This window comes from Hylobates moloch, unplaced genomic scaffold (genome assembly GCF_009828535.3).
Source record: "Hylobates moloch isolate HMO894 unplaced genomic scaffold, HMol_V3 SCAFFOLD_3, whole genome shotgun sequence".
NCBI lineage: Eukaryota > Metazoa > Chordata > Mammalia > Primates > Hylobatidae > Hylobates > Hylobates moloch.
The window spans coordinates 63,722,482-63,747,536 of NW_026652278.1; the positions used below are offsets into that span (position 1 = coordinate 63,722,482).

General features: G+C 45.9%; 1 protein-coding gene across 4 annotated transcripts in view; it reads right to left on the reverse strand.

The window, feature by feature from the left end:
• SLC25A16 (solute carrier family 25 member 16) overlaps positions 1–24,355 on the reverse strand; it is a 56,589-nt gene extending 32,234 nt beyond the window's left edge. For 2 of the 4 annotated variants that reach the window (XM_032138585.2, XM_058436298.1), the window contains exons 1-4: positions 24,078–24,316; positions 13,575–13,667; positions 2,832–2,965; positions 131–194 (exon numbers count right to left, since the gene is read on the reverse strand). In XM_032138585.2, the coding sequence (XP_031994476.1) occupies positions 131–194; positions 2,832–2,965; positions 13,575–13,667; positions 24,078–24,207 (421 nt within the window). In that variant the 5' untranslated portion in view covers positions 24,208–24,316. Of the gene's footprint in view, positions 1–130; positions 195–2,831; positions 2,966–13,574; positions 13,668–18,638; positions 18,938–24,077 lie in introns of those variants that run through there. The other 2 variants (XM_032138591.2, XM_032138598.1) reach the window with 2 other exon arrangements.
• Between the last annotated feature and the right edge of the window lie 700 nt (positions 24,356–25,055).

Here is a 25,055-nt window from a genome sequence, read left to right on the forward strand (position 1 = left end):
GAAAAAATACAAGTCACAGGACACCTGCAACCTGTGCTTTCCCCAATGCCACTCATATAATCTAAACCAAATTAAGTATTTTAATAGAAAATTAATCTGTCAGAAATAAAATACACCTAACTCCTCTTACCTGCCATGGATCCAGCCATTAATCTGTGCACATGACCCGAAATTCCCAGCTTCGTAGTAATTAACTAGAAAACAAGAATACTGAATTAAATGAGATATTTTTTAAATGCTGCCCATTTCACTGTTTAATAATGAACATTTATTTCAAGAGTTACAGGACTAATAAAAAGAAAATTAATAAATGTGAACGAAATGAGCACAATTAAATACAGCTTGGCAGTGTTATATCACAGCAGAAGGGGATATTTCCTCTGTAGTCTCTGCTTTAATTTTTTGCATTTCTGCAGAAGCAAGCTAGCTTAGAATTGCTAAGTATATGATACTGCGTATTAAGGAACACAAGCCTTTAACAAGTGACTGGGGGTAGTAGGAATAAACTGCTACTTTTTTTTTTTTTTTTTTTTTTTGAGACAGAATCTCGCTCTGTGTCCCAGGCTGGATTGCAGTGGCGTGATCTCGGCTCACTGCAACCTAGATTCAAGCGATTCTCCTGCCTCAGCCTCCCAAGTAGCTGAGACTACAGCCGCACGCCATTATGCCCGGCTAATTTTTTATTTTTTAGTAGAGATGGGGTTTCACCATATTGGTCAGGCTGGTCTCGAACTCCTGACTTCAGGTGATCCACCCACCTCGGCCTCTCAAAGTGCTGGGATTATAGGCGTAAGCCACCACACCCAGCCTAATTTCTTATTTTATTTTTTAAATGCTCTATAGACAATGAAGTCCTGATACACAAATGGCATCAATTCTCTCTGGCTGACTAGCTTAGAATGTTGTTCCGATCTCTGCTGCTTGTTTTTGTTTTTGTTTTTGTTTTTGTTTTTTGAGACGGAGTCTCACTCTGTTACCCAGGCTGGAGTGCAATGGCACGATCTTGGCTCACTGCAACCTCCCTATCCCAGGTTCAAGCGATAATCCCTGCCTCAGCCTCCTGAGTAGCTGGGATTACAGGCATGCGCCACCACAAACAGCTAATTTTGTATTTTTGGTAGAGAAGGGGTCTCTCCATGTTGGTCAGGCTGGTCTCAAACTTCTGACCTCAGATGATCCTCCCGCCTCAGCCTCCCAAAGTGCTGTGATTACAAGCATGAGCCACTGCGCCCAGCCAGTTTCACTATTTTATTTAATAAGAAAATCCAAAGTCACAGCGTTCCTCTCCTACAATTGAGTAACGAAAAGCACACTAAAGGCTGGGGCCCATGGATGGCTTGGGCCCAGGAGTTCGAGACTAGCATGGGCAACACAGTGAGACCTCATCTCTACAAAATATTTTTTTAAAAATTAGCCAGGCCGCTTCTCCACCACTGAAAAAGAAAGAAACAACAAATTAGCCGGGGGTGGTGGCACATGCCTCTAGTGCCAGTTACTCAGGAGGCTGAAGTGGGAGAATTGCTTGAGCCCATGAGGTTAAGGCTGCAGTAAGCCAGGACCACGTCACTGCACTCCAGCCTAGGTGACAGAGAAACTATCTCAAAAAAGAAAGAAAAGAGGGAGGGAAGGAGGGAAGGGAAACACATTAAAAATATATTAATATTTTATGGATTTATTATTATCTTCTTTAAAGATACTCTAGCTTTCATTCATTAGGAGTGAACATAAAGAATTTACCTGGCCGGGTGCAGTGGCTATGCCTGTAATCCCAAGACTTTGGGAGGCCAAGCTGGGAAGATCACCTGACATCAGGAGTTCCAGACCAGCCTGACCAACACGGTGAAACCCTGCCTCTATTAAAAATACAAAATTAGCCAGGCATCCTGGTGCATGCCTGTAAGAATCTGGGAGGCAGAGATTGCAGTGAGCTGAGATCATGTCATTGCACTCCAGCCTAGGGAGCAAAAGTGAAACTCCATCTCAAAAATTAAATAAATAAAGGCCAGGCACGGTGCTCAAGCCTGTAATCCCAGCATTTTAGGAGACCGAGGCGGGTGGATCACACGGTCAGGAGTTCAGGACCAGCCTGGCCAAGATGGTGAAACCCTGTCTCTACTAAAACTATGAAAATTAGCTGGGTATGGTGGCAGGCGCCTGTAATTCCAGCTACTCAAGAGGCTGAGGCAAAGAATTGCTTGAACCCAGGAGATGGAGGTAGCAGTGAGCCGAAAGTGCACTACTGCACTCCAGCCTGGGCAAGAGTGAGACTCTGTCTCAAAAAATAAAATAAAATAAAATAAAATAAAATAAAATAAATAACTCATAAATGACTAACAATTCTGGAATCAGTAACTCCAAAGACAAGTTATATTTAAAACCTTAGGCTATCACAAGTCTTCTTCCTTTAAAAAGGCATTGCTATATCCAAAGTAACTTTTTGGCCTGGTACCATGGCTCATGCCTGCAATCCCAACACTTTGGGAGGCCAGGAGTTCGAGACGAGCCTGGCCAAAATGGCAAAACACTGTCTCTACTAAAAATACAAAAATTAGCCAGGCATGGTGCACAGGCCTGTAATCCCAGCTACTCAGGAGGCTGAGGCAGGAGAATTGCTTGAACCCAGGAGGCGGAGGTTGCAGTGAGCCTTTCAAAATCGTGACACTGTACCCCAGCCTGGGCAGCGAGATTCTGTCTCAAAATTTAAAAAAAAAAAAATTTAACTTTTTAAAAATATGAAACTTTTACATATTTTTAAATGTCCAAAGCAAATGCCTGGTCAAGCATGCATGATATTCAAGAATGCAAAAGAGAAAAGATCAAAGTTTAACTACCGTTTTATAATGCTCAAATGCCATAAACTGGATTGCACCATAGGGAAAGATTCGAATCATCATTGCACCATTTCCTTTATACAATCCAAGGAATCCTTCTTTTTGAGGAACAGCACGCAGTGCAGAAAATACTCCTATTTTTAGAGGAAAAATGCTGTTAAAACAGAGAAAATTATCTAAATCTAAATTTTCATGACAATCACAGAGAAAGATTAATGTGCCATCACTCGGGATATAATTTTGCTTGAGGGATTACATGAATCGTAATTTCTACAAAACAGTTAAACCTACTAAAAATACATCATATATCCAAATAATATAATAAGCACACCCCATATAAAACCTACTGTAGAAACAGCTACAAATTACAGTAAATTCTATTTATAATAGCAAATTATATTAAACTATAGCAATCTAAAAAATATTAACAATAGAAATATATGCAAGGTCCAGGTTTGCACTAAAGATGATCTACTCTTTTTTTTTTTTTTTTTTTCCAGTCAGAGCTTCACTCATGTTGCCCCAGCTGGAGTACAGTGGCACCATCTGGGCTCACTGCAACCTCTGCCTCCCAGGTTCAAATGATTCTCCTGCCTCAGCCTCCCAAGTAGCTGGAATTACATGCACCTGCCACCACGCCCAGCTAATTTTTGCAATTTTAGTAGAAACGGGGTTTCACAATGTTGGCCAGGCTGGTCTCGAACTCCTGACCTCATGATCCACCCGTCTCGGCCTCCCAAAGTGCTGGGATTACAGGCATGACCCACCGTGCCTGGTCCTGAAGATGATCTACTCTTTTTCTGGAAGGATGAAGGAAGGTTTCAGAGGCCTACCCAGATACATGTGTTTTGTTTGTTTACATAAAGAGACTTTTAAATAAAACAAGCAAATAAAAAGACAACCTATTAATACTCTTTAAGTGTGGGGGCCAATTTTCATTATTAGGACACTTCAGGAATAATGATAAACAAAGGGCTGAGTTGTAGTCTATATACAGTGATATTCTGAGCTTTCCAACTGACAAGTAAAAAATATATAGATACATCTATATATAGTGATATCTTTATTACTATATTAACATCAGTCACTAATCCTACAAGCAGTATACAGACTTCTCAAAAACACATTACTACTTCCATTACTCAACAATTTAAATTCAGGTTCCCTTTCAAATTTTTCAAGCAAACTTTTGATCAAATATGAAAGGAAATCACCAGGTTCATTTCAAATTTTAGACTGCAAATAACCTTTTCAGCCCTTCTCAGTAATTAAAATTGTAGGTACTTATATAAAGATATATATCCAAAAGATATATCCCAAAAGCAGATAGCTAAATGGACTAACATTCTGGTAAGAAGAATTCTGGCCTTGCGTGGTGGCTCATGCCTATAATCCCAGCACACTGGGAGGACAAGCAAGTGGATCACCTGAGGTCAGGAGTTTGAGACCAGCCTGGGCAGTATGGTGAAACCCTGTCTCTACTAAAAATACAAAAATTAGGCAGGCATGGTGTCATGCGCCTGTAATCCCAGCTACTCAGGAGTCTGAAGCAGGAGGCAAAGGTTGCAGCGAGCCGAGATTGCACCACTACACTCCAGCCTGGGTGATAGAGTGAGACTCCATCTCAAAAAAACAAACAAAAAGATAATTGCTTGTTTGAACAAAAATTATGGCAATGCAATCTGGAGTTTATGACATATGTAAAAAGTAAAACGTATGACTATAATAACAGAAAAACAATTCATACCAATAAAAGTGTCAATTCATCAAGAGAACAGAGGATACAAAATGTGGATAGGAGAGTAACAGGAAGCTTTAAAAAAAAAAGAAAAAGAATTCTAGGCTGGGCAGGGTGACTCAAACCTGTTATCTCAGCACTTTGGGAGGCCGAGGAGGGTGGATCACCTACAGTTGGGAGTTCGAGACCAGCTTGACCAACATGGAGAAACCCCATCTCTACTAAAGATACAAAAAAATTATCCGGGCATGGTGGCGGGTGCCTGTGATCCCCGCTACTGGGGAGGCTGAGGCAGGAGAATCGCTTGAACCCGGGAGGCGGAGGTTGCAGTGAGCCAAGATTGTGCCATTGCACTCCAGCTTGGGCAACAAGTGGGAAACTCCATCTCAAAAAAAAAAAAAAAAAGAATTCTATTAAAACTTCTTTTTGCTGGAAGCGGACACAAAGGTTAAGCCCTGTTTAATTTGATTCAAAAGTGTTTATAACAATTAAAGGGTAATCAAATTTAGAGCAATGACCTAGCAGAGACAGGAAGGCTAATGATAAGGTAGAGGTATTGAGGGGGTTTCAACTACACTGACAATGTTTATTTCCAAAGCTCTGTTGCAGATCCACATATGTTTATTATGTTATTACTTAAAATTTTTTGATTGTCGCAAATTTTGTTAAAAGCATTTTAAGAGAAACCATTAGTAGAAGTGAAATAGATACATTACTTCTAAAAATAAGGGGTCAGGTGCAGTGGCTCATGTCTTTATTCCCAGCACTTTGGGAGGCAGAGGCGGCGGATCACTTGAGGTCAGGAGTTCAAGACCAGCCTGACCAACATGGGGAAACCCTGTCTCTACTAAAAATACAAAAATTAGATGGAAGTGGTGGCGGGTGCCTGTAATCCCAGATACTGGGGAGGCTGAGGCGGCGGATCACTTGAGGTCAGGAGTTCAAGACCAGCCTGACCAACATGGGGAAACCCTGTCTCTACTAAAAATACAAAAATTAGATGGGAGTGGTGGCGGGTGCCTGTAATCCCAGCTACTGGGGAGGCTGAGGCAGGAGAACTGTTCGAACCTGGGAGACGGAGGTTGCAGTGAGCCAAGATCGTGACACTGCGCTCCAGCCTGGGCAACAAGAATGAAACTCTGTCTCAAAAAAACAAAACAAATTGGGACAAGGAGAAATTTTAAATATACTCCTTCCTTATAATTTGAGGAAAATAATTTTAATTTAAAATAAGAAGTATAACCAGGCACAGTAGCTCATGCCAATAATCTGAGCACTTTGTGGGGCCAAGGTGGGAGGATTGCTTGAGCCCAGGAATTTGACACCAACCAAGACAAAATAGTGAGACACCATCTCTACAAAAAAACTTAAAAGTTAGCTCTGCGTGGTGGTGCTCGCCTTTAGTCCCAGCAATTCGGTAGGCTGAGGCAGGAAGATTGCTTGGGCCCAGGAGGTAGAGGCTGCAGTGAGCTGTGATCACAACACTGCACTCCAGCCTGGGTGACAGAAAAAAAAAATATATATATATATATATAATATATATACACACACATATATACATATATTAAAAAAAAAAAAAAAAGACAAAGCCTGTAATCCCAGCACTTTGGGAGGCCAAGGCAGGCAGATCACGAAGTCAGGAGTTCGAGACCAGCCTGACCAACACGGTGAAACCTCGTCTCTACTAAAAATACAAAAATTAGCCCAGCATGGTGGCACACACCTGTAATCCCAGCTACTTGGGAGGCTAAGGCAGGAGAATCGCTTGAAACCAGGAGGCGGAGGTTGCAGTGAGCTGAGATTGCGCCACTGCACTCTAGCCTGGGTAACAGAGAAAGACTCCATCTCAAAAAATAAATAAATACATAAATAAAAGACAAATAAAATAAAAACACGTCTTTGATGCCTTGGAAGTAACGTCACACTTTTTATAAGAAGTTGGAGTAGAAGTAATAGCTTTGTCTAATAGCATATCTTTATCATCTGTGAAAAATCATGTTTAAAAAAGCAAAATTTTAGGGGCCGGGCACAGAGGCTCATGCCTGTAATCCCAGCACTTTGTGAGGCCAAAGTGGGTGGATCATCTGCGGTCTGGAGTTCGAGACCAGCCTGGTCAACATGATGAAACCCTGTCTCTACTAAAAATACAAAAAAAAAAAAAATTAGCCAGGTGTGGTGGCAAACACCTGTACTCCCAGCTACTCGGGAGGCTGAGGCAGGAGAATTGCTTGAAGCTGGAAGGCCAAGGTTGCAGTGAGCCGAGAACGTGCCATTGCACTACAGCCTGGGTGACAAGAGTGAAACTACGTCTCAAAAAATTAAAAAATGGGCCGGGTGCAGTGGCTCACATCTGTAATCCCAGCACTTTGGGAGGCCAAAGCAGGCGGATCACCAGGTCAGGAGATCGAGACCATCCTGGCTAACAAGGCAAAACTCCATCTCTACTGAAAATACAAAAGATCAGCCAGGCGTGGTGGCATGTAGCTGTAGTCCTAGCTACTTGAGAGGCTGAGGCAGGAGAAATGCTTGAATCCGGGAGGTGGAGGTTGCAGTGAGCCGAGATCATGCCACTGCACTCCAGCCTGGGCGACAGAGCAAGACTCTGTCTCAAAATAAATAAATACATGAAAAAATTTTTCGAAAAGAGCAAAATTTAAAAAACTATCTTTTTTAGCCACCACGCCCGGCTAATTTTTTGTATTTTTCGTAGAGACGGGGTTTCACCACGGTCTCGATCTCCTGACCTCATGATCCGCCCGCCTCGGCCTCCCAAAGTGCTGGGATTACAAGCGTGAGCCACCGCGCCCGGCTAAAAAAACTATCTTATACCTACAAAAAGTGGGGAGGTTCCTGGAATAAAATGCTTAAAAGCATTTTAAAGATAAATTAAAGCCGGGTGCAGTGGCTCACGCCTATAATCCCAGCACTTTGGGAGGCCGAAGCAGGCAGATTACAAGGTCAGGAGGTTGAGACCAGCCTGGCCAACACAGTGAAACCCCGTCTGTACTAAACATACTAAAAATTAGCAGGGCTTGGTGGCAGGCACTTGTAATTGCAGCTACTCGGGAGGCTGAGGCAGGAGAATCTGGCCTTGAACCTGGGAGGTGGAGGTTGCAGTGAGCCAAGATCATGCCATTGCACTCCAGCCTGGACAACAAGAGTGAAACGCCGTCTCAAAAAAGAAAAATTAAATTAAATAAAAAGCCACCAATACAGATTTATTTTTTTGAGGGGGCTTGTATATATTAAAAATAGAGGACACTCCAAAGACTACTACAACAGTTCACTGTTGCACTCCAGGAATTCTACTCCAAATTTTATATGCCTTGTAGGGTATACTGTAACCAGGGTACACTGTAACCCATGGCATGCAACCCTATAGAGCGTGAAATCTAATATGAATGTGTAACCTAATGATTGCAAATCAGGAAACAAAACAACACACATCAGCATGGGGAGGAGGTTAAAGGAATAAAAGAATCCTGTTCAGACACTGATATGCAGGGTCATTGTAAAACACCCCAAGACACTGGGTAATATCATTCTTCTCCATTTTATCCTCAATTTAGACAACAAAAGAAAATAATTTCCTTCCTTTCCAGTTTTTTATAATCTCTCAATAAGTTCACAGGTCTAATTCTTTCTTTTTTGGAGACAGTCTCACTCTGTTGCCCAGGCTGGAGTGCAGTGGCACGATCACAGCTCACTGCAGCCTCAAATGCTTGGGATCAAACAACTCTCCCACCTCAGCCTCCCAAAAGTACTGGGACAACAGGTACATGCAACCACATGCATTTAATTTTTTTTTTTTAAGATGGGGTCTCGCTCTATCACCCAGGCTGGAGTACAGTGGCACAATCTTGGCTCACTGCAACCTCTACCTCCTGGGTTCAAGCAATTCTCCTGCCTCAGCCTCCTCAGTAGCTGGGATTACAGATGTGCACCACCATGCCTGGATAATTTTTGTATTTTTAGTAGAGACGGGGCTTCACCATATTGGTTAGGCTTACACACATTTAATTTTGATTCTTTGTATACATGAGCAATAAACCGTGTGAGGAAGAATTCATTGCAGAGGCAGGGTGCAGTGGCTCATGCCAGTAATCAAAGAACTTTGGGAGGCCAAGGCAGGTGGGTCAGACAGCTTGAGCCCAAAAGTTTGAGACCAGCTTTGGCAACATAGTGAGACCTTGTCTCTCCAAATATTTAAGACACCCTGTCGCAAATAAATAAATAAATAAATCTAATAAAAACTAAATTAAAGATAAATGATAATTCACTCCTGGATATGAAGATAGTTGCAATTTTTCTATTTGAAAGTACAGACTTCCTCACTATTAAAAATGTCGGCTGGGGCCAGGCACAGTGGCTCACGCCTATAAACCCAGCAATTTGGGAGGCCGAGGTGGTCAGATCAGGAGGTCAGGAGATCGAGACCATCCTGGCTAACATGGTGAAACCCCGTCTCTACTAAAAATACAAAAAAATTAGCCAGGCGTGGTGGTAGGCGCCTTTAGTCCCAGCTACTCGGGAGGCTGAGGCAGGAGAATGGCGTGAACCCGGGAGGCAGAGCTTGCAGTGAGCTGAGATTATGCCACTGCACTCCAGTCTGGGCGACAGAGTGAGACTCCATCTCAAAAAAAATAAAAAAATGTCGGCTGAGGCTGGAAGCGGTGACTCATGCCTATAATCCCAGCACTTTGGGAGGCCGAGGCGAGTGGATCGACTAAGGTCAGGAGTTCAAGACCAGCCTGACCAACATAGTGAAACCCCATCTCTACTAAACATATAAAAAATTAGCTGGTCATGGTGACGGGTGCCTGTAATCCCAGCTACTCGGGAGGCTGAGGCAGGAGAATCACTTCAACCTGGGAGGTGGAGTTTGCAGCGAGCAAGATCGTGCCATTGCACTCCAGCCTAGGCAACAAGAGAGAGACTCCATTTCAAAAACAAAACAAACAAAACAAAAAAATATTGGCTGGGCAGTGAGGTCTCACGCAGTAATCCTAGCACTTTGGGAGGCCAAGGCAGGAGGATCACTTGAAGTCATGAGTTGCAGACCAGCCTGAGGAACAAGTGAGACCTACTCTCTATTTTTTTTTAATAAAAAATAAGAAACCAGCCTGGCCAAACATAGTGAAACCCCATCTTTACCAAAAATACAATAATCAGCTGGGCACAATGGTGCATGCCTGTAATCCCAGCTACATAGGAGACTGACACAGGAGAATTGCTTGAACCCAGGAGGCAGAGGATACCGTGAGCTGAGATCGCGTCACTGCACTCCAGCCTGGGCAATCGAGCAAGACCATCTCAGAAAAAAAAAAAAAAGAGAAAAAAAAAAGAAAAGAAAAGAAAAAATATTGACAAGAAAATGAGTTACAATTAATATACTGCATAAATATCCATTCAGGTTTATAAGAATGACACTTTTAAAATGCAGTTGGAAAAATAACTGATTGTTATTCACCCTGTTAAACATCTTTCTATAAAATGATATTATAAAAATCAAGCACAGTGGCCACACAAGGTGGCTCATGCCTGTAATCCCAGTACTTGGGGAGGACAAGGCGGGCAGATCACCTGAGGTTAGGAGTTCGAGACCAGCCTGGCAAACACAGTGAAACCCCATCTCTAGTAAAAATACAAAAATTAACCAGACATGGTGGCACACGCCTGTAATCCCAGCTAGTCAGGAGGCTGAGGCAAGAGAACAGCTTGAACCCAGGAGGCAGAGGTTGCAGTGAGCTGAGACTGAGCCAGCCTGGGCAACAGAGAAAGACTCCATCTCGGAAAGAAAAAAACACTAACACAAATAATGTTTTGGCCGGGAGCAGTGGCTCATGCCTATAATTTCAGTACTTTGGGAGGCCAAGACAGGCAGATTATTTGAGGTTAGGAGTTTGAGGCAGCCAACATGGCGAAACCCTGTCTCTACTGAGAATACAAAAATTAGCCAGTCATGGTGGCGGGTGCCTGTAATCCCAGCTACTCATGAGGCTGAGGCATGAGAATGGCTTGAACCCTGGAGGAGGAGGTTTCAGTGAGCCAAGATCATGCCACAGTACTCCAGCCTCTGGGCGACACAGCAAGACTTTGTCTCAAAAAATAGTAATAATAATAGGCTGGGCACGGTGGCTTTCACCTGTAATCCCAGTACTTTGAGAGGCCAAGATGGGCAGACCACAAGGTCACGAGTTCCAGACCAGCCTGGCAAATATGGTGAAACCCCATATCTACTAAACAATACAAAAATTAGCCGGGCGTGGTGGCGCACGCCTGTAGTCCCAGCCACTCAGGAGGCTGAGGCAGGAGAATCGCTTGAACCTGGAAAGCAGAGGTTGCAGTGAGCAGAGATCACACCACTGCACTCCAGCCTGGGCGACAGAGTGAAACTCCATCTCAAAAAATAATAACAATAATAATAATTAATGTTTTGATCCTTGCATATGTATCATTGACCACATTTCTGTTTACTTCCTTAGAATAATCTCCTAGAACTGGAACCGCAAGGTCAAAGAATAGGTACTTTTTGAGACTTTTACGCATATTGCCAAAATGCCCTCCAAAAGACTAAACAATTCTTATTCTCACCAATGACAAGTTATTAAAGTGTTCATGTTAATCAAATGGGTGGTCTGTAAGGAACAACTAAGGTCTTGATTTTTTTTTTTTTTTTCAGACGAAGTCTTGCTCTTGTCCCCCAGGCTAGAGTGCAATGGCTCAATCTCGGCTCACTGCAACCTCCACCTCCCAGATTCAAGCTATTCTCCTGCCTCAGTCTCCCAAGTAACTAGGATTACAGGTGCCTGCCACCATGCCCAGCTAATTTTTGTATTTTAAGTAGAGACGGGGTTTCACCATGTTGGCCAAGCTGATCTCAGACTCCTGACCTCAGGTGATCCTCTTGCCTCAGCCTCCCAAAGTGCTGGGATTACAGGTGTGAGCCACTGCGCCTGGCCTAAAGTCTGTTGTTTTTTTTTGTTGTTGTTGTTTGAGACGGAGTCTCGCTCTGTCGCCCAGGCTGGAGTGCAGTGGCGCAATCTTGGCTCACTGCAAGCTCCGCCTCCCAGGTTCACGCCATTCTCCTGCCTCAGCCTCTCCGAGTAGCTGGGACTACAGGCGCCCGCCACCACGCCCGGCTAATTTTTTGTATTTTTAGTAGAGACGGGGTCACCGTGGTCTCAATCTCCTGACCTCGTGATCCGCCCACCTCGGCCTCCCAAAGTGCTGGGATTACAAGCATGAGCCACCGCGCCCGGCCTGGCCTATAGTCTTGATTGTTTTTTTTAACAAAGCAAGTGGCCAGGTGCGGTGGCTCACGCCTGTAATTCCAGCACTTTGGGAGGCCAAGGCAGGCAGATTACCTGAGGTTGGGAGTTCCAGATCAGTCTGACCAATATAGAGAAACCCTGTCTCTACTAAAAATACAAAAATAAGCCGGGCGTGGTGGTGCATGCCTGTAATCCCAGCTACTTGGGAGGCTGAGGCAGGAGAATCACTTGAACCCGGGAGGTGGAGGTTGGGGTGAGCCAAGATAGCACCATTGCACTCTGGCTTGGGCCACAAGAGCGAAACTCCGTCTCCAAAAAAAAAAAGAAAAAAAAAAAAGCAAGCACTGGATTATTCTTGCACAAATATTTCTAGAATGCTTTTTAAATTAAGCATTAAAAAGGAGTAATTATTTCAGTTTTGCATTTTAAAATTTCATCTCCCATCTCTTATTGCATTTAAAAAATCAGACTGAGGCTAGGCGCGGTGGCTCATGCCTTGCAATCCCAGCACTTTGGTAGGCCGAGGTGGGCGGATCACCTGAGGTCGGGAGTTCGAGACCAGTCTGACCATCATGGAGAAACCCCGTCTCTACCAAAAATACAAAATTAGCTGGGCGTGGTGGCACATGCCTGTAATCCCAGCTACTAGGGAGGCTGAGGCAGGAGAATCGCTTGAACCTGGGAGGCAGAGGTTGCAGTGAGCCGAGGTGGCGCCATTGCACTCCAGCCTGGGCAATAAGAGCGAAACTCCGTCTCAAAGAATAAATAAATAAATAAATAATAAAAACTCAGACTGAGTTATTATGTGTACCTGTGAACAATGTGACTAATTAATCCCAATAAACACGTAATATTTACTTCAATGATTCCAAGATTTGGGCTAGGAAAATATCAGCATCCTAAGATGATAATATGTATAACCACTACTGCAAATGAAAGGATTATAATGGATAAGAAATATATTCCTTGGAAAATGTGCCCCCTTTCCTTTTTTTTTTTTTTAATTTGCCCCCTTTCAAGTTCCTGAACCTACAGAGAAAAAACAAAGAACAAATTTGCCCGTTTGAAATGCTTGTTTCCTGGTGCCGTAAAGAAATAGTACTTGAACATAAATTTAATTTACTTAGCAAGGTCATTTTTATTTTTTGCAGAAAGGGTATACTCGCCAGCAGTTTTGCCACAAAAGTACACCAAACAAAGGAGACAGGGTCATTTATAACCTGACATGTCTACCCTACTGCTATGTCCAGTTTCCATTCGCTGGAACGGGATCTCACAGCCTGTATTTGTCCCGATTGGCTAGCAACTTAGAACTTTTTTAAAGAGGCAAAGGCAGAGGAGAACAAAGGAAGGAGAAAGTAACCTGTGGCATGCTGGGGAAGGTAAAAAACACCTTTAAATAAGGAAGAGGAACAAGCTATGACCTAATGCTTGCTTGGAGCAGAATAAGCATTCCAGGGCAAATATTTAGGCTAAATTGTGGGAACTAACAATATAAAGTACATTGATGTTTTTTACCATGGCTAGCAGACATTTAAGAATGTTAGCACAGGTCTTTGAATAAATTTTGCTTTTGAAAGAAGTTACTATTTATTTCTAATTAAATGCGGAAAAAAGTCTTTAAAGAGGAACCTCTACTTTACTTTTTACACCCCCAAACTTAAATTCCCTTTTTTGCCCACTTTCCACAATATTTTCATTCATTTTTATCTTTAGCATCTATTAACTCACCTAAATGCTTGTAATGGTGATTGTGAGCTTGTAATAAAACCTTTACTCGATCCAATGGAGCAACTGTTGTTTTGGCACAGCATCCAGCAATACCTAAAAATTTTTCAAAAGGTCAGGAAGAAATTGCATACCATTTCTTTCCAGATGGAAATCATTAGTTGTTCAGCCAGCAAACCCTCTAATCTCTAATTCAGCCTCCATGAGTAAATCTGCCCACAGCATATGGATATGCAGATGACTGGTCCCCATTCTCTGTAACTTAATAAGTGAGCATGATTACCCTGCTAAAACTTACTAAAACAAGTTTTAGTAGTGTAAATCAGCATCTAATACATGAGGAACGCTGGGAATCTTGCTAAAATGTGGTTATGGAGACAGACACTTGAAGGTATTTATCCAACTGCCAGGTTCTGTTTGAAGTAACGTCCTCTTCTTCTGGATCATTTTTTCATTGAAACAACCAACTTTTACCCATAAAATTAGTCATTCATTTATACATTCAGCAAGTAGGTATTTCGACCCTACCATGTGCCACTGGGGAAAAGTATAGATAAAAGTAGAATAAAGTGCATACATGGGCTTTAGCATAGGTCAGAGTCCAGGCCAGCCCTTCGAGTTTGGCATGCTTCTAAAGCAATAATATAGACTTCTCTACAATACTGTACATCTAGTAATGACTTGATAAAATGGGTTGCACCTTTTATAAAAAGGTGAATAACAGGCCAGGCACAGTAGCTCACACCTGTAATCCCAGCACTTCTGGGAGGTTGAGGTAGAAAAATTACTTGAGACTAGGAGTTTGAGACCAGCCTGGGAAACACAGTGAGACCTCCTCTCTACAAAAAATTCTTAAAAATCGGCCGGGCGCAGCGCTTCATGCCTGTAATCCCAGCACTTTGGCAGGTCGGAGCAGGCAGATCTCCTGAGGTCAGGAGCTCGACACCAGCCTGGCCAACATGGTGAAACCCTGTCTCTATTAAATATACAAAAAATTTAGTGAGGCATGGTGGTAGGCGCCTGTAGTCCCAGCTATTTAGGAGGTTAAGGCAGAAGAATCCCTTGAACCCAGGAGGCCGAGGTTGCAGTGAGCCGAGATCACGCCATTGCACTCCAGCCTGGGCGACAAAGCGAGACTCCGTCTCAAAGAAAAAAAAAAAAATTAGCAAGGCATGGTGGTGTGCCTCAATACTCAGAGACTAAGGCTGGAGGATCACTTGAGCCCACAGTTGGAGGTCGCAGAGAGCTATAATTGTATGGCTTCGCTCCAGCCTGGATAACACAGCAACACCTGGTCTTTAAAAAAACAACAAGTCCGGGCATGGTGGCTCACGCCTGTAATCCCAGCAATTTGGGAGGCCGAGGCAGGCAGATCACTTGAGGTCAGGAGTTCGAAACCAGCCTGCCAACATGGTGAAACCCCATCTCTACTAAAAATACAAAAATTAGCCGGGCATGGTGGTGGCTGCCTGTAATCCCAACTACTCGGGAAGCTGAGGCAGGAGAATATCTTTTTTTTTTTTTTTTTTTTGAGACAGAGTCTCGCTCTGTCACCCAGGCTGAAGTGCAGTGGCGCGATCTCGGCTCACTGCAAGCTCTGCCTCCCGGGTTCACGCCATTCTCCTGCCTCAGCCTCTCCAAGTAGCTGGGACTACAGGTGCCCGCCACCACGCCCGGCTAATTTTTTTGTATTTTTAGTAGAGACGGGGTTTCACCGTGGTCTCGATCTCCTGACCTCATGATCCGCCCGCCTCGGCCTCCCAAAGTGCTGGGATCACAAGCGTGAGCCACTGCGCCCGACCTGAGACTAAGTCTTAAGAAAAAAAAAACACAAATAAAATAAAATTTTAATTTTAAAAATCCATATGCTGAGATATCCAAAAATAAATTGTGGCTGGGAGCAGTAGATCATGCCTGTAATCGCAGCACTTTGAGAGGCTGAGGCGGGCAGATCACGAGGTCAGGAGTTCAAGACCAGCCTGGCCAACCTGGTAAAATCCCGTCTCTACTAAAAACACAAAAATTAGCCAGGCGTGGTGGTGCGTGCATGTAATCCCAGCTACTTGGGACGCTGAGGCAGGAGAATTGCGTGAACCCAGGAGGCAGAGGTAACAGTGAGCTGAGATCGCACCACTGCACTCCAGCCTGAGCAACAGAGCAGGTCTCTGTCTCAAAAAAACAAATTAAATAAATAAATAAATAAATAAATAAAATGTATTTTTTACTCAAATATTATATCCACTGTGTTTCCATATCAAAGTTGTCTTATCCAAACTAATGAAAATAATAGTTGGCCAGGTGCGGTGACTCATACCTGTAATCCCAGTGCTTTGGGAGGCCGAAGCGGGCAGATCACCTGAGGTCGGGAGTTCGAGACCAGCCCGACCAACATGGAGAAACCCTGTCTCTACTAAAAACACAAAATTAGCCCAGCATGATGGCGCATGCTTGTAATCCCAGCTATTCGGGAGGCTGAGGCAGGAGAATCACTTGAACTTGGGAGGCAGAGGTTGTGGTGAGCCGAGATCACACCATTGCACTCCAGCCTGGACACAAGAATGAAACTCTATCTCAAAAAACAAAAAAAGGGCCGGGCGTGGTGGCTCACGCCTGTAATCCCAGCATTCTGGGAGACTGAGACAGGAGGATCACGAGGTCAGGAGATTGAGACCATCTTGGCTAACACGGTGAAACCCCGTTTCTACTAAAAATACAAAAAATTAGCCAGGTGTGTTGGTGGGCGCCTGTAGTCCCAGCTACTCAGGAGGCTGAGGCAGAATGGTGTGAACCCGGGAGGCGGAGCTTGCAGTGAGCTGAGATCGCGCCACTGCACTCCAACCTGGGGGACACAGCGAGACTCCCTCTCAAAAAAACCAAAAACAGGCCGGGCGCGGTGGCTCACGCTTGTAATCCCAGCACTTTGGGAGGCCGAGGCGGGCGGATCATGAGGTCAGGAGATCGAGACCACGGTGAAACCCCGTCTCTACTAAAAATACAAAAAAATTAGCCGGGCGTAGTGGCGGGCGCCTGTAGTCCCAGCTACTCGGAGAGGCTGAGGCAGGAGAATGGCGTCAACCCGGGAGGCGGAGCTTGCAGTGAGCCGAGACTGCGCCACTGCACTCCAGCCTGGGCAACAGAGCGAAACTCCGTCTCAAAAAAAAAAAAAAAAAAACCGGAGTAAATCATAATCATAGCTATCCAAAATTACAGATAAACTAAAAATAATATGCATTTGGTTACATTCGGTTTCAGAATATTGTATATTATCTTCTCAGTTGTGTATGAATTAACTGTATAATGAATTATTTAGGCCAGGTGCAGTGGCTCTTGCCTGTATTCCCAGCACTTTGGGAGGCCGAGGTGGGCAGATCATCTGAGGTCAGGAGTTTGAGACCAGCCTAGCCAACATAGTGAAACCCCATCTCTACTAAAAATACAAAAATTAGCCAGGTGTGGTGGTACATGCTTATAATCCCAGATACTTGGAAAGCTGGGGCAGGAGAATCGCTTGAACCCAGCAGGCATAGATCGCAGTGAGCCGAGATCATGCCACTGCATGGGCGACAAGAACAAAACTCCATCTCAAAAAAAAAAAAAAAAAAAAGAGAGAGAAATTGTTTAGAATGTATTCAATAAGTACTTTTATTTAATAGTACTTTTTTTTTTTTTTCCAGGCTGGAGTGCAATGGCAAGATCTCGGCTCACTACAACCTCCGCCTCCCAGGTTCGAGTGATTCTCCTGCCCCAGCCTCCTGAGTAGGTGGGATTACAGGAACCCGCTGCCTCGCCCAGCTAATTTTTTTGTTTTTTTTACCTTTAGTAGAGAGAGGGTTTCACCATGTTGGCCAGGCTGTTTTTGAACTCCTGATCTCGTCATCCACCCGCCTCTGCCTCCCAAAGTACTGGGATTATAGGCATGAGCCACCACACCCAGCCTATTTAATAGTATCTTAACTTGCTTTCACACTACTGTAGTCCCCCCTTATCTGTAATTGCACTTTCTGCAGTTTCAGTTACCACCAGTCATCCATATTCAAAAAAATTAGATAAACAATCTGTAAATAAACAATTCACCCAGGCACAATGGCTCATGCCTATAATCCCAGCACCTTGGGAGGCCTAGGTGGGAGGATCACTTGAGGTCAGGATTTCAAGACCAGCCTGGCCAACTTGGTGAAACCCCGTCTCTACTAAAAATACAAAAATTAGGCCGGGCACAGTGGCCCACACCTGTAATCCCAGCACTTTGGAAGTCCGAGGCAGGCAGATCACCTGAGGTCAGAAGTTCGAAACCAGCCTGATCAACATGGAGAAACACCATCTCTACTAAAAATATAAAAATTAGCTGGGCATGGTGGCACATGCTTGTAATCCCAGCTTCTCAGGAGGCTGAGGCAGGAGAATCGCTTGAACCCAGGAGGCGGAGGCTGCAGTGATTCACGATTACACCATTGCACTCCAGCCTGGGCAACAAGAGCGAAACTCTGTCTCAAAAAATAAAAAAATACAAAAATTAGCCAGGCGAAGGGCCGAGCATGGTGCCTCACATCTGTAATCCCAGCACTTTGGGAGGTTGAGGCAGGCGGATCGTGAGGTCAGGAGATCGAGACCATCCTGGCTAACATGGTGAAACCCTGTCTCCACTAAAAATACAAAAAATTAGCCGGCATGGTGGCACATGCCCGCAGTCCCAGCTACTCAGGAGGCTGAGGCAGAAGAATCGCTTGAACTTGGGAGGCAGAGGTTGCAGTGAGCCGAGATCACGCCACTGCATTCCAGCCTGGTGACAAAGTGAGACTCCATCTCCAAAGAAAAAAGGAACACACAGACACATACTCACATTTAATATTAAGTGCCAGCAAGGCAGTGGGGATGCAAAATGGAAGACACCTTAGAAATACTTTGACAGTTTCTAATTAAAACCGGCCAGCTGTGGTGGTTAGTGCCTGTAATCCCAGCACTTTGGCAGGCTGAGGCAGGAGGATCACTTGAGCTCAGTTCGAGACCAGCCTGGCCAACATGGCAAAACCCTCTACTAACAGTACAAAAATTAGCCAAGCAACACACCTGTAATCCCAACTACTCTGGAGTCTCAGGTGGCAGAATCGCTTGAACCCAAGAAGCGGATGTTTCAGTGAGCGGAGATGGTGCCACTGCACCCAGCCTGCATGACAAAGCAAGACTCCATCTCAATAAATAAAAAATAAACACAATGAGGATTGGTGCAGTGGGTCACACCTGTAATCTTAACACTTTGGGACGCCAAGGTGGGCAGATCACTTGAGGTCAGGAGTTGGAGACCAGTCTGGCCAACATGGTGAAACCCGTCTCTACTAAAAATACAAAAATTAGCTGGGCGTGATGGCGCGCACCTGTAGTCCCAGCTAATCAGGAGGTTGAGGCAGTAAAATTGCTTGAACTTGGGAGCTGGAAGTTGCAGTGAGCTGAGATCGTGCCACTGCACTCCAGCCTGGACAACACAGCGAGCCTCTGTCTCAAAAAAAAGAAAAAAGAAAAGAAGAGAAGGGCCGGGTGCGGTGGCTCACGCCTGTAATCCCAGCGCTTTGGGAGGCCGAGGTGGGCGGATCATGAGGTCAGGAGATTGAGACCATCCTGGCTAACACAGTGAAACCCCATCTCTACTAAAAATACAAAAAATTAGCAGGGCGTGGTGGTGGGCGCCTGTAGTCCCAGCTACTCGGGAGGCTGAGGCAGGAGAATGGCGTGAAACCGGGAGGTGGAGCTTGCAGTGAGCCAAGATTGCGCCACTGCACTCCTGCCTGGGAGACAGAGCGAGACTCCGTCTCAAAAAAATAAGAAAGAAAAGAAAAGAAGGAAATACAGGCTGGGCGCGGTGGCTCACGCTTGTAATCTCAGCACTTTGGGAGGCCAAGGCGGGCGGATCACGAGGTCAGGAGATCGAGACCACGGTGAAACCCCGTCTCTACTAAAAATACAAAAAAAAAATTAGCCGGGCGTGGTGGCGGGCGCCTGTAGTCCCAACTACTCGGAGAGGCTGAGGCAAGAGAATGGCGTGAACCCGGGAGGTGGAGCTTGCAGTGAGCCGAGATTGCGCCACTGCACTCCAGCCTGGGTGACAGAGCGAGACTCCGTCTCAAAAAAAAAAAGAAGGAAATACATTACTTATATGTGCAATGTGAATGAATCTTAAATGCATTAAGGGAAGTGATGGAAGTCAAACTCAAAAGGCTACATACTGTATGACTCGATTTATATAACGTTCTGGAAAAGTCAAGACTACAGAGATAGAAAAACAGATCAGTGGTTGACAGGTTGCAGATGAGAGGAGAGGAATGTCAAAGAAAAGTGGAAATAAAGCCAGGCACAGTGGCTCATGCCTGTAATTCTAACACATTGGGAGGCCAAGGCAGGTGGATCACTTGAGGTCAGGAATTCGAGACCAGTCTGGCCAGAATGGTGAAACCCAGTCTCCACTGAAAATACAAAAATTAGGCCAGGCATGGTGGCTCACGCCTGTAATCCCAGCACTTTGGGAGGCCGAGGCAGGCGGATCACCATGGTGGTCAGGAGATCAAGACCATCCTTGCTAACACGGTGAAACCCCGTCTCTACTAAAAATACAAAAAATTAGCCGGGTGTGGTGACACACACCTATAGTCCCAGCTATTCGGGAGGCTGAGGCAGGAGAATCACTCGAACCTGGGAGGTGGAGGTTGTAGTGAGCCAAGATTGCACCACTGCACTCCAGCCTGGGCAACAGCGTGAGATTCCTTCTCAAAAAAAAAAAAAAAATTAGCCAGAAGTGGTGGCACCCATGTGTAGTCCCAGCTACTCTGGAAGCTGAGACAGGAGGATCATTTGAACACGGGAGGCGGAGGTTGCAGTGATAATGGGGCCACCGCACTACAGCCTAGGCAACAAAGCAAGAATGTCTCAAAAAAAAAAAGGCTGGGCACGGTGGCTCAACGCCTGTAATCCCAGCACTTTGGGAGGCCGAGGCGGGCAGATCACGAGGTCAGGAGATCGAGACCATCCAGGCTAACACGGTGAAACCCCGTCTCTATTAAAAATACAAAAAATTAGCCAGGCGAGGTGGCGGGCGCCTGTAGTCCCAGCTACGCGGGAGGCTGAGGCAGGAGAATGGCGTGAACCCCGGGGGACGGAGCCTGCAGTGAGCTGAGATCGTGCCACTGCACTCCAGCCTGGGTGAAAGAGCGAGACTCCTTCTCAAAAAAAAAAAAAAAGAAAAGTGGAAATATTTTGGAACTACTCTATATCTTGACTGTGGTGGTCATTACACAACAAGTTTGTCAAAGTGCATTTAACTTAGCCAACAACGATAGCTCTTTTTTTTTCCCTTTCATGGAATCTAGCTCTGTTGCTCAGGCTGGAGTGCAGTGCTGCGATCTGAGCTTACTGCGACCTCCGCCTCTCGTGTTCAAGTGATTCTCCTGTCTCAGCCTACTGAGTAGCTGGGACTACAACAGGTGGGCGCCACCATACCCAGCTAATTTTTGTATTTTTTGTACAGACTGGGTGTCACCATGTTGCCCAGGCCGGTCTCCAACTCGTTAAGCTATCCACCCGACTCAGCCTCCCAAAGTGCTGGGAATAGAGGCCTGAACCACTGCACCCGGCCATAGATCTTTTGTTCTCTGATTTATACCAAGCAAATCGGAGGCACATAGCTGGAACTCGAATATTTTCCATGCGAATAAATGTCATTTTTTTTTTAATTGAGAGGGAGTCTCGCTCTGTTGCCCAGGCTGGAGTGCAGTGGAGCAATCTTGTCTCACAGCAACCTCCAACACCCAGGTTGAAGCGATTCTCATGCCTCAGCTTCCCAAGTAGCTGGGACTACAGGCACGTGCCACCAAGCCTGGCTAGTTTTTTTTGTATTTGTAGTAGAGATGGGGTTTCGCCATGTTGGCCAGGATGGTCTTGAACTCCTGACCTCAGGTGATCTGCCCACCTGAGCCTCCTGAAGTGCTGAGATTACAGGCGTGAGACACCTCACCTGGCCTAAATATCATTTTATCAGCAGAAGAACAAAATAATTAAATTCCAAGGCCTGAATTGGTGGCTCACGCCTTTAATCCCAGCACTTTGGAAGGCAGAGGTGAGCAGATTGCTTGAGGCCAGGAGTTCGAGACCAGCCTGGGCAACATAGTAAAACCCTGTCTCTACTAAAAATATAAAAATTAGGGCCAGGCACAGTGGCTCACGCCTGTAATCCCACCACTCTGGGAGGCCAAGGCGGATGGATCACGAGGTCAAAAGATCGAGACCAGGCCAGGCCTGGTGGCTCACGCCTGTAATCCCAGCACTTTGGGAGGCCGAGGCGGGTGGATCACGAGGTCAGGAGATCAGACCATCCTGGCTAATACGGTGAAACCCCATCTCTACTAAAAATACAAAAAATTAGCCGGGTGCGGTGGCGGGCACCTGTAGTCCCAGCTACTCGGGAGGCTGAGGCAGGAGAACAGCGTGAACCCGGGAGGCGGAGATTGCAGTGAGCCGAGAGCACGCCACTGCACTCCAGCCTGGGCGACAGAGACTCCAACTCAAAAAAAAAAAAAAGATCGAGACCATCCTGGCCAACACGGTGAAACTCCGTCTCTACTAAAAATATAAAATTAAGCTGGGTGTGATGGCACATACCTATAGTCCTAGCTACTCGGGAGGCTGAGGCAGAACAGCGTGAACCCGGGAGGCAGAGGTTGCAGTGAGCTGAGATGGCACCACTGCACTCCAGCCTGGGTGACAGAGTGAGACACTGTCTCAAAAATAAATAAATAAATAAATAAATTAGCCAGGCACGGTGGTGAGCACCTGTAATCCCAGCTACTCGGGAGGCTGAGGCAAGAGAATTGCTTGAACCGGGCGGCAGAGGTTGCAGTGAGCCGAGATTGCACCACTGCACTCCAGCCTGGGCTACATAGTGAGACTCCAACTCAAAAAAAAAAAAAAATTAACTGGGCATGGTGGTGCACGCCTGTAATCCCAGCTACTTGGGAGGCAGAAGCAGGTAAATCACTTGAACCCAGATACGGAGGTTGCAGTGAGCAGAGATTGTGCCGCTGCATTCCAGCCTGGCCGACAGAGTGAGACTCCATATCAAAAAAGAAAAAGGGAAAAAAAAAATTAGCTGGGCGTGGTGGCATTCCCCTGTAATCCCAGCTACTTGGGAAGCTGGGTCAGGAGAATCACTTGAACCCAGGAAGCAGAGGTTGCAGTGAGCCAAGATCATGCCACTGCACTCCAGCCTGGGTGAGGGAGTAAGACTCTGTCTCAAAACAACAACAACAAAAAACACTGCTGCAGTCTTCAGATACTATCTTTCTACAAATCCTCATAACGTGAGTTTTTTTTTGTTTTATTTTATTTTGTTTTTGAGATGGAGTGTCTCTGTCACCCAGACTGGAGTGCAATGGCAGGATCTCGGATCACTGCAACCTCCACAGTGATTTAGGCGATTCTCCTGCCTCAGCCTCCTGAGTAGCTGGGATTACAGGCAAGTGCCACCACACCTGACAAATTTTTGTAGTTTTAGTAGAGACGGGTTCACCATGTTGGCCAGGCTGGTCTCGAACTCCTGACTTCAAGTGATCTGCCCACCTCAGTCTCCCAAAGTGTTGGGATTACAGGCGTGAGCCACCCTGCCCAGCGAATTTTTATTGGTTTTGTTTGTTTGTTTGTTTTTGTTTTTTTCTTCTTTTAGGAGAGGGTCTCTCTCTGTAACTCAGGCTGGAGTGTAGTGGTGTGATCATGGCTTACTGGAACCTCGATCTCCTGGGCTCAAGCAGTCTTCCTGCCTCAGCTTCCCTAGTAACTGGGACTACAGTAGTGTGCCACTGCACACAACCTCAATGTGGAATTTTTAAATTTTTGAATCTTAAATAATTAAGTAATGACAATCCAGAGAAGTAATTAAGGAAGGGTGGAGCTTGAAGGCCCAGGAAATTCCTAAGAGACAATATGAACTTTTTGATCCCAAAGTCACATCAATAATAGGGCTTGACAAGCACTGTGGCACAGTTTACTAGAATCACTGGAACCAGTTTTGGCTGCAGACAGTTTTGCACAATTTTCCAGTCGTCATTAAAAAGCTGATCTCCAATATTTGTTTTCCTTTAAGCAAACAGCAAAATCCAAGTCTACACTGGGTCACTCATGGTTTTTATAAAAGAAAGGAGTGCCCAGACTGTCTCACTAAAACCCTAGGGTCTCTGTAAGGGATCTTCCTCTTTTCCCTGTTATCCAGCCCTGAAGAATGGGTGCCTGATTCAGACCTTCCACCTCCCTAGCCTCTGCCGGAGTGCCAAAGGTCCCGCTCCCCATGACCTGGCTGTCATTAGTCAAGTGATTACTAGAAAGAGGTTACAGCAGGTCAGGGCAGACATCTAACAGAACATTGAAGCAGCCAGAGTCCAGGAATGTCATAGAGGCCGCTTGCATCTCACTTGCCCACAATCCTGCCCCCGCCACCCAGAGCGCGGCTGGCTCTTCGTGGCATGGACCTACCTCCGGCCAGAAAGGAGCGCAGCCAGTAGAAGTCTCTGCGGGTTGTGGGCCCTCCGGCCCCTGCCGCCTGCGGCATTGCGGGAGGGGGATCGGCCGCAGCCAGGGCTGCCGCGGCCGCCGCCGCCGCCATCAGGACCAGGGTCGCGTCAGGAGCCTAGGTTGCCAACTTACAGAACACCAGATGGGACCATAGCCGGAACAGGCGGTGACAGTAGGCTGACCGCCCCGCCGGCGGGGCAGAGTAACACCCGGCGGCGCGGCGCGGGCTGATGGCGTACTGCGAGGGCGGGGCCTGTGTCACGCGCCACGGGGATCTGGCGGGAGGGGCGGGGCTAGGACGCGGAAGGGGGCGTCACCCAGGCTCGTGAACTCCCCCATCCCGCCTCACCGGGCGTCGCCACTGTCAGTTCACTGCTCAGGCTCCTTCTGTTCCGACGGAAAAAGGAAACGGCAGGCAGTGAGATGGTCCCGTTAAAATCCACAACCTGGCCGGGCGCGGTGGCTCACGCCTGTAATCCCAGCACTTTGGGAGGCCCAGGCGGACGGATCACTTAAGGTCAAGAGTTCAAGACTAGCCTGGAGGCTGGGCGCGGTGGCTCACGCCTATAATCCCAGCACTTTGGGAAGCTGAGGCGGGCGAATCACAAGGTCAGGAGTTCGAGACCAGCCTGGCCAATATGGTGAAACCTCGTCTCTACTAAAAATACAGAAATTAGCCGGGTGTGGTGGCAGACACCTGTAGTCCCAGATACTCGAGAGACTGAGGCAGAAGAATCACTTGAACCTAGGAGGCAGAGGTTGCAGTGAGCTGAGATAGTGCCACTGCACTCTAGCCTGGGTGACAGAGTGAGACTCCGTCTCAAAAAAAAAAAAAAAAAAAGACTAGCCTGGCGAATATGGTGAAACCCCGTCTCTACTAAAAATACAAAAAATTAGCCAGACGTGAGAGCAGGCGCCTGTAATCCCAGCTACTGGGGA